This window comes from Pezoporus wallicus, unplaced genomic scaffold, assembly GCF_028554395.1.
Source record: "Pezoporus wallicus isolate ANWC-B61680 ecotype Strahan unplaced genomic scaffold, APGP_CSIRO_Pwel_v1 contig_5353, whole genome shotgun sequence".
Taxonomy (NCBI): domain Eukaryota; kingdom Metazoa; phylum Chordata; class Aves; order Psittaciformes; family Psittacidae; genus Pezoporus; species Pezoporus wallicus.
The window spans coordinates 699,633-712,743 of NW_026642422.1; the positions used below are offsets into that span (position 1 = coordinate 699,633).

The 13,111-nt window shown below is 37.3% G+C and overlaps 1 protein-coding gene across 1 annotated transcript in view; it reads right to left on the reverse strand.

The window, feature by feature from the left end:
* Nucleotides 1-234: 234 nt before the first annotated feature.
* LRFN2 (leucine rich repeat and fibronectin type III domain containing 2) overlaps nucleotides 235-13,111 on the reverse strand; it is a 225,679-nt gene continuing 212,802 nt past the window's right edge. The window contains exon 4 of the mRNA XM_057429997.1: nucleotides 235-323. Coding sequence (XP_057285980.1) covers nucleotides 314-323 — 10 coding nt within the window. The 3' untranslated portion in view covers nucleotides 235-313. The remainder of the gene's footprint in view (nucleotides 324-13,111) is intronic.

The following is a 13,111-nucleotide window of genomic DNA, read 5'->3' on the forward strand; positions in this document are numbered from 1 at the left end:
AGATGTTAGAGATTTATCTCAAGCTCACTTGAAATCTGTATTTGTCTGCAGTAGTTTCAGCTCTTTAGCTCTAATTGCACAGTCTTTTACTTCTAAAATACTTCATTATTTTCTTTGTGTACACCTACTTGTGTTTAATTAAACAGAAGAGAGTTACACAGCAAAACTAGTGATTCGATTTAGTCTTGAGATACTTACATATTATTGAGAATAAATTAGGAATTTTCATCCTACCTGTAAAGCTCTAGTTGTTTACCTGTCTGTCAATGTTTCTGCTTGTCCATGTATCTCAGTTTCAGCTTGGAGAAAACTTTCAATTCATTCTGAAACAGAATACAACATTTGTCTGGAAAATCACAAAGTAAGAATTTGGGAAAGTTATCTGTATATGCGTGTCTCACAGAAATCTGTGTGAATTGGCAGATCATTTGGATACATCATAAACTTCATTATTTATAAATTAGCAAGAACACAGCTAATCTAAAGAAAAAAAAACACTGCAAACCCAAAACAACAACCCAACAAATAAAATGCATTTAACTCTAGTAACAGGAAAAAACCCAACATGTATTTCATTCTCACACTTCCCTTGGTAACCTGAAGTTCACACCCAGTGTTGTCCCATTACCCTGGTTCAATATATTACGATGATTTTGACATACTTTTTTTCTCAAGTTCTCCACAGAAAAACAGTAAAGCAAGTGTGTCCTGTGCATGCTAAGAGGATTCCAGCTGACCCAAACACACAGCAGTCTTCATTAGTGAGATACATGTCTGTGATTCATTAATTTTAAGTTAACAAGCATGTGTCTCTGTGGGGAAAAGCAGACACTGAAAGAGAGTCAAGCAAAGGAAAAGAGAGGAAAATGTTACCATAGAATCTTAACATATCAAAGCTTGCAAGGAAAAGTCACCTTGCTTTAGAGTGTCTTTTTTTTTTTTTCCTCCTTTTCTTGCTCTAAAAGGGCAATCCTAAGGAAATCAAGAGAGAGTAGACCTGACATTCTCTGAAGCTCAGTCAACCTGAGGAAAAAAAATAAAATTATCTTCTTTTTCCTTCTCTTTCTATTTGAGGAGTGAAGTAAAGCAAAACAAGTCAAGAGAAACTCCCACTGTAAAACATAATAGAGAATGTCTTTGCAGCTTTTCCTCAGATAATTCAAGGAGCTTGCTCTACAAGCATGTGTCTGCATTTGTTTAATAAGAATGGCAGCCAATAGGTTAAATGCTTACTATAAGGCTGTGATTCAGCAGGCTACTTCCATTCACAAAAAATACTGAAGCTCAAACTTTGCGATGTTTTTGGTTTCACTGTTAGGTGTATATGCTCTCCTGAGCAGGAATCCTAGAGCCCAGTACTGACTTTATTTTACATCTCTCCCATACAAGTAAAGGAATGACTTAACTGAAGCTGTCCTGAGGAGAAAGCAACAGAGAGGCAAATTCCCCAATGTATTTCTGATGTGGACATATTTTTGCATATTTTGGTAAGAGGGCAATATTTTTACCCTCCCAAAGCAAAAAAGGCCATGATCAATTTTTCTGATTCACCCTTGCCTCTCCTATTTACATAAAAAGAATAACTTTCTGTGATGAGTGCCATTAATTTCAGTGAGCCACCTGGGGAATAACATAACACTCCAACGGAATTAAAGGAGAACCAAACCCTCTAGAGGGTAACTAAAGACTTGAATGGAGGATGACAAGTTCAGTGAGTATGACAAGCAGTTGCTGTGGCAAGCTATGTATAGGCTGGATATCAGGGACCATTAGTAGCTGGGAGACCTTTCAGATTTCCATATTGACTCAAGGAATTTTTTTGCTAAGACTTTTTATAGTCAATTGTCAAAATTCTTGAGAACAGAGTTTACAAGGCTTGAGGGAGGGAATAAAATCAGAATGAACAGAAAGTACCCCAACTGCTTTTTTCCTACTGATGCTCATCAAATGGTAAATTGTTTCGTTTAACTGCCAGTGTGAAATGTAGAATTTGATTACTACCTAGCTACAAAGGTAGTTATCGGTTAATAAATTGTCTGGTTCTTATTTAAAACAAATCATATTAATTACCTTAACCTCAGCAGCATTTCCACAGTTCTTCCCTTCACTCCGCTTATGTTCATATTTTGATCCATTTCCCATTCTTTTCGCCTCTTAAAATACTTTTTAAGAAGAAAATATTTTTCATTGAATCATTCAAAATTTTAAATATTCCCTCTAATTCTCCCTACAAATATTTCAAGCAGCTCCCTTCCAGAATAAGCAATCATTATTTATTAACCCAGTAAGGCTCCTAATCTCCTAATCTTTACTTTACATATCATTCTTGTTCTATATTTCTAAAAGGTGAAAAAGCAGTTTTCTTGAAATGCTTGAGTGAACTTTGTATTATATAAAATAAAATATTCTTGGTTATTCGCTTTCCTTAGTTTAAGTTACCAAACACCCTGGTTTTACTCAAGTTTACAGGAGGCATCTACCACATGCTGTATCTAACCTAAATAATTTTGACTGTGCTCATCACCTAGCTTCTGAACTGCTTGTGCTGGCTCCTCCATTTCTTTCTCTGCTAGAGTAGCTGGCTGCTGAGCCTAGAGACTGTCAGTGACTTGAATTTCCATATTGTGTCAATATACAATATTTCCTGCTTATCCAAGATTAATTTAATCTGCCACCATGTTCTAGATCTCCAGTGACTTTAAGTACAGCTGGGGAATTTCACAGGCATCTGCAGGCTATTATTAACTGAAATAACCTTCCATCAGTTTTCAGTCAGTTGCTGTCTACCACTTTTGCTGGCTTAGTAGCACATTAAAGAACACTGGTCCCAATATTGACCTTTTGGACACTTCTCTATTGACCGTCTTTTAAACTCAGAAACATTCATTTTATGGGTTCTCAGAATTTAACATACTACCTAATTTCTAATAGTATCTGGCCTTCTTAGTCTATTGACATTGTCTTTACTTTAAGTCTATACCAATATTTCTTTTACGGATGATCATTCTAATTGTCTGAAATGTCCTAAACCGGTTCTATCCACATGTAATTTTTATCTAGTTAAAGAAAAACACAGTAAAACTCACAGTTGTCAAAAAATACCATTATTATTTGTAGGATTACCTTTTTTTTTTTTTGCTATGTTTAGCACTTTGAATTGTAAGATCACAAAATACTTTAAGAAGGAAATAAAAAATACCAGCCATTCCAATTCACTGGTGTGGAAACTGGTACATGCTGTACCTAAAACTGCATAGTTAGTGGCAGAACTCAGGGGTTCCAAATTCTAGTTGACTCCCACTGAGGTGTGCTGCCTCTCTTGGTGGCACATTACCAGTCTCCCTGTTATAGAGCCTCAGCTGATGTGAGGTATAATTTCCCATGAACACGTGATCACTTTGAGGTAGTGAATATGAAATGCAGTACAAAGACATAGTGTGATGCACACACAGAAAATGTGTCTGATGTGTTGGCTTAGAAGGCATTCAGCTCCTGTTTATGGTGAGACTGAGCAGGAGAGAGATACCAGAAGTAATAGGAGCTGAAGGAAGAGGACTGTGTTTTCTTTTTTATTAAAAAAAAACAACACAATGAAGTCATTTTATTTAGCTCTGGATAATAGTTTTATTGTATATGACTGTGAAAGAAATTGAAATTAGCTGGCTAGAACAGATTCGTAAATGAATGAATAACCTCTGGAAGTAAAATTATAATTCACACAAAATGAACCGTTCCCATTCGTTTCAAAATGTTTCTTATGATAGAATGTTTTGCAGTGAACAACTGCATTTAAGCAAATCTGTGTGTCTTTAAGAAAAAAAAAGGTGAGTAGAAAATGGGTGAGAGGAGAAAAAAAATAATTGTTTATAGGAATGAAACACATTTAGCTGTAAAAAGAACAACATACTTAAGACCCAGTTCTGTGAGTTCTGTAGCCCCATCATATAAGACCACCGTACCTGTCAGGCATGATTGCCTTAGTGAAGCCATGTTGGCTTTCACCAACCACCTCGTTGATTTCATGTGCCTTATCATGCTTTCCAAGATTTTGCCAGGCACAGAGGTGAGACTAACTGGTCTCTAGTTCCCTGGGTCATCCATTTTCCCCTTCTTGAAAATAGGGGTTATGTTAGCCTTTTCCCAGTCATCAGGAACTTCACCTGACTGTCATGACTTTTCGAATATGACGGACAGTGGCTTAACAACTTCATTTGCCAGCTCCTCCAGGACCTGTGAATGGATTTCACCAGGTCCCATGGACTTGTGTACATTCAGGTTCCTAAAATGATCTTGAACCTGATCTCCTCCTCCAGTGGCCCTAAGGTGTTCATTCCCACAGTCCCTGCATTTGCTTCTTGGCACTGAAGACCAGAAGGGTGTGAAAAAATTTCTCATGTAATTATGCTATCTTTTCTTAGTCCTCTGCGGTACTACCTTCTTCTGCAGCTATTTTATTAAAGCTTTTTTTCCAGCCAGAGGACAAACTGTACTTTATAAATAGTTTATAGATTAATGGGTAATTTCATTCGTGTTCCAGGATTTCCTTGTTGTCACATTATGAGGCTCTGATCAACTTTTATTTCATTGCTAGAATAAAACCTGCATCTTTCCCAAGTGAGCTTTCACATACCCAATATTCCCTCTGTGCAGCGTGAAGATCATTCCTTGAATGAACAGTAAAGAGCTGAAAAAGTTGGGTGTGGGAATGTCAGAAATGAATAAAATGCAGTCCATTTTTGGAAAGGAAGTAATTGTCAAGTTACATAAGCTGCAACGTAAAAAATGCTGGCAGTTGTACTTAAATATTCATATCACAATGAATTTGTGTGACAATTGCATTTGCAGGACAAGGGAAGGAGTGAAAGAACTCAAAATGGCTTATGACCAAACTCTTGCATACCCACATAGTTTCTTTAGAGCTCAGTGAGGTAAACATGGAGGTAGGAGGCTGCTGGGATGTTTAGACCCTACTTGTTTTGCTACTCACTGAATTATTCGACTGTGTAAGAAAGAGAACGTAGCCCATTTGTAAAGCAATGAGGTGTTAGGAGTCTGGGCTAAGGTTGCCTTTTAAAGTAGATTTGCCTAGTAATAATGTGATGGTAGCAGTGTTTGGTTTTGAGTGCTGGATCAGAAGCATAGTTAATTTGACATCACCTAGGAGACCTGTTCCACCAAAGCAGAGAGGATATGCATTAGAGTGAAGCTGTAGGTGAATCAGTGTTATAGACATGCCTAAAATGTCTGCCTATTCCTGGTCTGACTTTGCACCACTGCACAGCTTCCTATATTTCCATTTGTCCTAGTAGCTGAAAGAAAGGGATAAGGGAGGGGCAACTGAAGATTGCTAGAAAGTAATAGCATGAAATCCCATTACTAGTCTAGGGTTCCTTTCTAGGCAAAGGCACAGCTCAATTTTACTTCTGACCTTTCCAGCAACTACATTTGCTTGTGCCTGCAAACCACCTGAGAGGTTTTTACTCTCAATCTAAATATTGTGCATCCATCAAGAGATTAGTAGTTGGAGAAAGACATTCCAGTGCTGCCCACATTGTTTAGAAAAATGTCACCACAAACCACCTAACACATCCCTTGAATTACAAAAGCGACGTTTACACACCATCTATAATGAATAAACCATTTCCAGTGTAAATGCTAGGAAATCCAAGAGAGATTAGCCTGAGTAATGGAGTTAGAATCAAGCTAATATTTTTGTGAAATTATTGGCAAGTCCAAAATTCTCCTTCACAGCTTTGTTAGAGAGGTAGAGAAAGTCTGTGTTAGACTCAGAGGCAATCAATGCAAATTTGTTTTTATCAATAATCTTTGCTCTGCTGAATGAAATGAGCTATATCCCCAGTTGTGTGGCTGAACCTGACAGCCCAACACAACAAAAGGTCTGCAAGAAAAAGGTTTGAATCTGTGGAAGTACAAGATGAAAGAGAGGAAGGAGTGATGTGAACAGCCCTGGAGCTGAATGGGGGTACATTAAATACAGAGGGAAGAGCAGGATCCACAGTGCTTCTTTACTTTGATGTGTAGTCTGACCAGTAGTAGGTGTCTCTGATACACTTCCATTCAAGATAGTCTCTATAGTCTCATATCATAGTCAGTAGAGAGAGACGGTAATTTAAAGATAATTATTCATTTAAAAGCAGGTATTTAAAATAGGTGAGATGAATCACACTTAAAATGTACCTATTTCTCTCCATTGACTATAAAGAAAACCTGGGGTGACTAGCTCCGAGGCTGACGCCTACACTACTCATCTAAAGTTAGGTAAATGAATGCCATTCTAGCTGTCATCTTAAACACACATTGTAACATGTAATTTCTTTTCCTTAAAAAAAAAAAAATACAGAAAAACCCACAAAAAATAAAATTCAAAAGCATGACAACATGTTAAGATAAAAAATATCTCATCTTGATACTTCCTATAAAAATATCAATTCTTGTTTTGAATTTTCTATTTCCCTTAAAAAGTTCCAGTCTTCATGTAACTATTTTTATTATGAAGAAAGCTTTTTATATAAAAAACATGACCTGACTCTCTCTGGCACATAAAAAGCAGAGGGAATGTTCCAGCCCAGTTGTCCTTGGGCACTAGTGCTAAGAAAGCTCCATGGGGGCCAGTTTGTGTCAGAAGTGGTGGTAATTTCATGGCCAAGTCATTAGGAGTTGGGCTAAGAATTGCAGATCAATTTCACATGGATTCAGTTCTGTTGTCAGGTAGCAATAACTTCTGGTCATTATTGAACTGGACTGGATTTGCACCAGTGGCCTAAAAAAGATAAATTTATTACCAGTTCTTTAATCCATCCAGTCGAGCAAAATAGCCTTGCATCAAAATGTATCATTTATTTCCTTATACCTTACTGGCAGGAGTGTAACTATTACAAACCACCTCAAACAGCAGTAGTATGTAGTAATATAGAGCAATTTAAGCATAATGCAGCTCAGAGCTTTCTAGTACTGTGAGACGACAGGTTTTGGAGGGCAAGATATAAGGTGAGGAAAAATTGCTTGTCTTATCCCCAGACAGCAGTCACTGTCTGTAAACATCCTACCTATTCATGTTTGCTGGGTCAGGAGGGATTTTCAGAGCACTTTGAAACCTACATTAAGACTGTCTTAGAATTTGAAAAGACCTAAAGTAATTTTTTTCTGCCTGCTGTGACTTTCTTTTCCAAGTTCTAAACCTGAATGACTGATAGGTGGGTAATTTCCAAATTTCAGCTTACATCCCTCATCTTGGCCAGCAATAAACCTGAAAAGTGCACTGTGGCATGGGGAACAATTGTAGCTCAATGCATTAGTCTTCGTGTTCCTTTTGCATTTGTCCATTCAACACCTTTGGCATTTGTCATTTCCAAGTCGGACTGAATTAGCTGAGAGAAATCAATGTCACTTTGTAACCTTTGAATATTCTTTTTTTCCAGTGAAGTACTTCCCTAAAAAGTGGTTAAGTTGAACAGCAGAGAAGTCAAGATTTGCTGTCACTAAGGTCAATATCAAATTCTCTATTGGATCAGTCATTCACTTTCTGTCATTTCACTTAGTACAAGCCCAGGTACTTTTTAATTCGTCTCATTCATATGTTTTTCCTCAGCCTTTTTTCTCTGATTCAATTTTTTTCTGCAGTCCTTTATGATTAAATGGTAATTGCAAACCAAGCTTAGTGTTGGTAAATTTGGTATTCTGGATTAGAAAGGTTCAATCTCTCCTGGGAGCAATTGAAATAAGAAACTTAAACTCTCTTCCTGCCCACAGACAATAAAAAATGCCCTCAGTTCTTGTGGAACACCTAAACGTGTGAAATGTGGCAAAAGGCGCAACACACTCACCAGGCTGTTTAGTTCTGGAGAAGCCAATTTCACCTCAAGTTTTGGAGAAGATCCTTACGGATGCCTAACAAGTGCAATTTAACTTCAGAGACTTTTTGGAACACTTAATTTCTATATATTTCAGTTCCTACAGAAAAGCTGACAGCAGCATAGCAGGATTTTCTTTGATCTTTTATTTGCATAGTAAAAGAGACTGGATATTTCTTTGGGCCTTTCAGATGCCCTATTGCATTTGGCTCAGGTTGCCTGATGCCTTAAGTTCAGAAATGTGTTCCAGAACTGAAGACACATAGTTGAGGACTGGGGATGGCTGTAGGAAGTCATTTCAGGAGTCTTTGCATAGTATCAGTGTTTTCAACAGCAGCTTGTCCCCAGTCATGTAAAAAGGTCAGAAACCCACCCTCCAAAATTAGCAGGAGTTGCCAGCCCTTACCCAGCAACCCTTTGCAGAAAAACACTACCTGTCAATTACTCTCTCCACAGCTGCTGATGGTCACAGGCATTTTAATTTCTCCCTCCCTTGATTGTTTCCTGTTGTTGACACTTTTCAACCCTTGAGCTCTGCCAGATAGGATGCTTTTCAGAGATGAAGATGATATTGCAGAAATAGAGCTGGTCTTGTTGAGCAGCCACATTGGGTTTTCCTTACTTTTATCTGTGAAATATTAGTTGTCCTACTTAGTTCCTTATTTTACTTATTTCCTTAGCTTCTTTATTTACTTCTGTTTCTAAGCTGCCCTTGAAATTAGACTCATTGTAACAACGTAATGTACAGGCAGTTTGCTGACTGCATCAGATCCAGCTTTATAATATTCCATGTGTATTGAAAGAGCATACATGCTGCCCATAACAAGTATGCACTGTCCTTGTGCCCAGCTCCTGCTATGTATTGCAAATCTCAGAAAAGTGGTAATTACTTTGTCTTAGCTGCAAAATTACTTTTATTGAATTGCAGTTAGTACCCTGTTATTTGCACTTGGTTTTTTAGGGTTTTTTGACATTCCTTCCCCTCCTTTTTCTTCTCCATTTGTGGAAACACAATAATGCCCTTTGATCCCTGAAATGCTCTGTAGCTGAATTTTCAGCTTAGGTTTGCAACCTGTTTGATACCATACAGTCTGTGAAAATGAAGAGTAGTACTTTCCCAACTATGTTTTATGATTTTGGCCAATGTCCAGGTTAATACATCATGCATAAACAAATGTACTTACGTGTTTGTAATTTGCAGCTTTTCATTATTTAATGTGAATGAACTGTTTGTAGCCTGCAGGTGGCTTGTAGTGTATTTGTTATGAACATTTTTTGAATCTCATATTATATGATTGACCACATAGTGTATTGTTGTAGTATTTTTTATATTCTATTATTCAGTTTAAATCAAATCTTCTCAGGTAAAACCCGGTTGGTCTCCTAGTAAGAAATGTTAATTCAAGTATTTTGCAACTTGTGTTTTCCATTCACGTCAAAAAAATCTCAGGAGCATGTCAGATCTGAATACTGTTATTTCATAGTATAAGCAGATGTGTTGTAAGGAGGGAAAACAACACAGAAAAGCCCTCAACAAACCTTTAGGCAACAGTTTATGGGAATGTTTTCAAAACTCTTCCCCACAACCAAGTTTTGTCCATGGAAAAGATGGCTGCTTCAGTGTAGCAGAAATAGAGTCCTGAAAGTAGTTATGTAAATATCCTCTTGTCTACGTATGTCTAGCAAAATTCCCTTCTACATAGAAGGTAAGCCCAAACCTGTTTGTCATGAGCTGAGATTGAAGTGATGGGAAAGTCTGTATATATAGTTTAAATTGGAATTTCACCTATAAAAAGAAACACCGATGCAAGCCTTCACTTGAAACATAATCCTTCAGAATGATAGATCCTATTTTGAAAATTTCCTGGCACTGGGTTTTGGCTATGACATCTTATTTGAACAATTAACTTATTTATTGTTCTGTACAGTATATATCTATTTTTAATGGTATCTTTAAAAAGATTGATTCCCATAATAAATCTGAATTGGAATACTGGGATAGTACTCAGTAATTTTTCCAAACTAGCAATTTGTTTCTAAATTTGACCCAAAGATCTATAGGTTAATTACGATACAAATAATCCATCTTTCAATAGGCAAACTGCATTTTATTTTCTTTTATGACAAAGTAAATAAAATATTATTAAAATAAAAAAGTTAAATTTAAAATCACAGCAGAAAAAGTTAGAAGGAATCCTGAGAAGACACATAGCCCATATTCCTGCTCTGGTGACATTAACTGTTATTATCTGAGGGAAGCTTGTCCTTTTTCTCAAAAAGGTCTCATGATGGAGATTCCATACCCAATTTAGTGATTCATGAGCTCTATCAATAGAAGGTTTTTTTTAATGCCTTACCTTAATTTCCCTTATTGCATTTTATACCCTTTTACTGTTTGTCTTAATGTCATGGACAAGGAAAAGAGATGCCCCTTTGCCATTTGGGGCATCCTCCTGCATATTTGCAGGCTGTTTCCATATTTCCTTTCATTATTCCCTTACCTAGACAATCTTTCTTTTATTTCTAGACCTCTGACAATTTCTGTTATTTTCTGTCTCTCTCGAAAATGGCTACATTTCTCTTAAAGGATATCCCATAATTGTAATCCATTTTTGTTTTAACTACTTCTTTATGAACTTTCAAATTGACATTAATGTTCGTGTTTTCTTAAAAACTGGAGCACTAGGGAGCTACTACTAATCACATGTTATCAGGGGTCATAATTTTTTCTGATTACAATTGTAATAAATAATTATTTTCTGTGTCTGTGGCACTATTGAATTCATGGGTCTTCAAAGAGTTTTCTGGATTATAAACTTGTTGCCCGAAACAAAATCCAAATAAATCAGAAGAGATATTTTCACTGAGTTAATGAATGGGATTTGGATTATGATATAACTTTTGTCAGGTTTAGACTAGAATGACACTTTTAATGTTATGGAAGTTTTTCAGTAGTGTGAAATTGAAATGAACCTGAACCTCTGTTAACTTTAGGAATGTAACACCTGCTGTCCCATAACACCCAGCAGTGAAAGATGCTTGTGTCACTCAGCATAACAGGAAAAGTCTATGTGTAACTTAGCCACTGAATAGGCTGGTGTTTAATTAGTGGCATAAGCTCGTAGTTTTATGAAGGGGAAAAAAAAAAAGAATCAAGAAAAGTATTTATACAGGAAATCGTACAAGTTTTTTCCATTCTGCATTTGAAACCTTCATGCTTAGTTCTCTGCTGGTACATGTTGTTTTTTTTTCCCTCATCACCTAGATGGTGGGTTTTACACAGTCCAGGGTCATAGCCTTGAAATTAAAAGAAAAAGATCAGCTCTGTTTTAAGCCCTTTTGCCATTATAATGTGTACATAGTCTTTCTAATGATGCATACTCAGTATCTGTAGATTGCAATGGAGGAGCGCTGTGCTCCTGTACTTTGACTTCGTTTTTAATTTATACCTATGTGACTACGAATTTCAATTTGTTTGCAATTCTCTTCCCCTTCCCTGGTGTTTATGGGCCCTTGTTAGCTATTAAAAGCAAGAAGGAAACATAAGAGTACGCCAGTTACATGCCTAGCGCTTTAGTTAAACAGTATTTGTATTGTACTCAGTAGAATAGATTTCTCAGAGTACGCCATACTACAGACACTTGATGTAGATCCCACTTGCCCAGGTTACAATATAAAGCTCATGGCCTCTTCAACTGCAGGAGTGAGACTTCCTGGGGGCATTGTTAATAATATGTGGGGAGATCTAATGAATAAATGGTGCACTGAACACAGTCTATATGGCATGCCCCATTGTGTCCTGCTGCTTACTGGCGACAGACCCTCTTGGCCACCTCTGTTCTTTGCTGCACTTTTCTTCAGGCTGCTCCCTCCCCTGGTTTCCTCTTGTAAATAAATCAAAACAGTATTAACAAAACCTATTTTGTTCATGTTTCAGGTTGCTGAAAAGGGCTTATTCCTAAAGCACTTGGTGAGACAAAAATGAAATCATGCTTTGTCATGACTTTGTCAGATTAGGCACTATATCTTCGTTAGAAATACAGAAGAGGTTTTTTTCTCTACTGTAATGTGTGACTGCTTTCGAAGGCAGATTTCTTGGGCCTAGGAGTGTTATCCTGGGCTAACTGTGATGCTCAATAAGATACAGAGCCAGTCCTGTCATCTGTAGCTTTTCTTCAGCTTTGGCAGTTTGAAATATTATGGCAAAGTATTATGGCTCCAATTCTGCAGAATTATGACACATTCTAACATCAAATTGAAGGCATTTCTCCAGGAAATAAGGAGTGCTGTATGGCTTCCCCTGAGAGTAATTCAGTCCACTGCAGTTCTGGGGTAAGAGGGGATCTAGTGATCCAAGTGGAAGTGAAACAAGCCCCTGCAACAGTGGTTATTTAACAAATACGTGTGTGTGTGTGTGTGTGTGTGTGTGTGTGTGATTGCGTTTATTTAGTTGGGGTTTTTTTGTTTGTTTTTTTTTTTATTTTAATCCCTTTCTAACTGCCTGTGAGCAGACCTGGTCAAAAACAGCCCCCCAAACAAACAACCAATCAACCAACCAAAAAAACCCTATTTTGAATATGCTTTCATTTGTTCAGATGCTTTTATCAGCTTCCCCCAGTGAGTGTCAATGCTGCTGAGTAGAGTTGCTGTCCATTATGTAGCACCCTGGAACATAATATAGGTCAAGGAAAGACCAAGGGGTTTGCTTCAAACCCTTTTACTTCTAGTCTGGGTGATAATCGCTGTTGTGAGGTGTCCATAAAATGCTATGTGTGCAATCTCTTGCACTCACACCCACACACTCTTCCTCCTCCTCCTCCTCCTGTTTTCATATGCTTGCCTGGATAATGGAAAATCCCCTTCCTACCACCCCACATGACATCTCAGTTAGAGATGGTATCACTTAATTGTGAAAAAAATAAATCTCCTTCTACAGCAGTTGTTTGAAAAGGAAGGTTTCTCTGGTCTCTATGGTTCCTAAAGGAGCGATCTGTAGCAGAGTTAAAACATTCATATTTTTAAAAAGCTTTCTTATTGGTAGTTATTTTACTCTCCTGACAGAGGGGCTGAAAATACCTTTCTCTTCTTAGGATCATGCTTAATCTGCTGTTTGTTTAACCACATTAAAGCTGACCCAGTCTCCTACCTTAAAATGACTTGGGTGTGACTTCCACATGTATCAGTTTTACATTGCCAGTATGGAGGAATTGTAGAATGGTTAGAAAAGAACCTTAAGATCA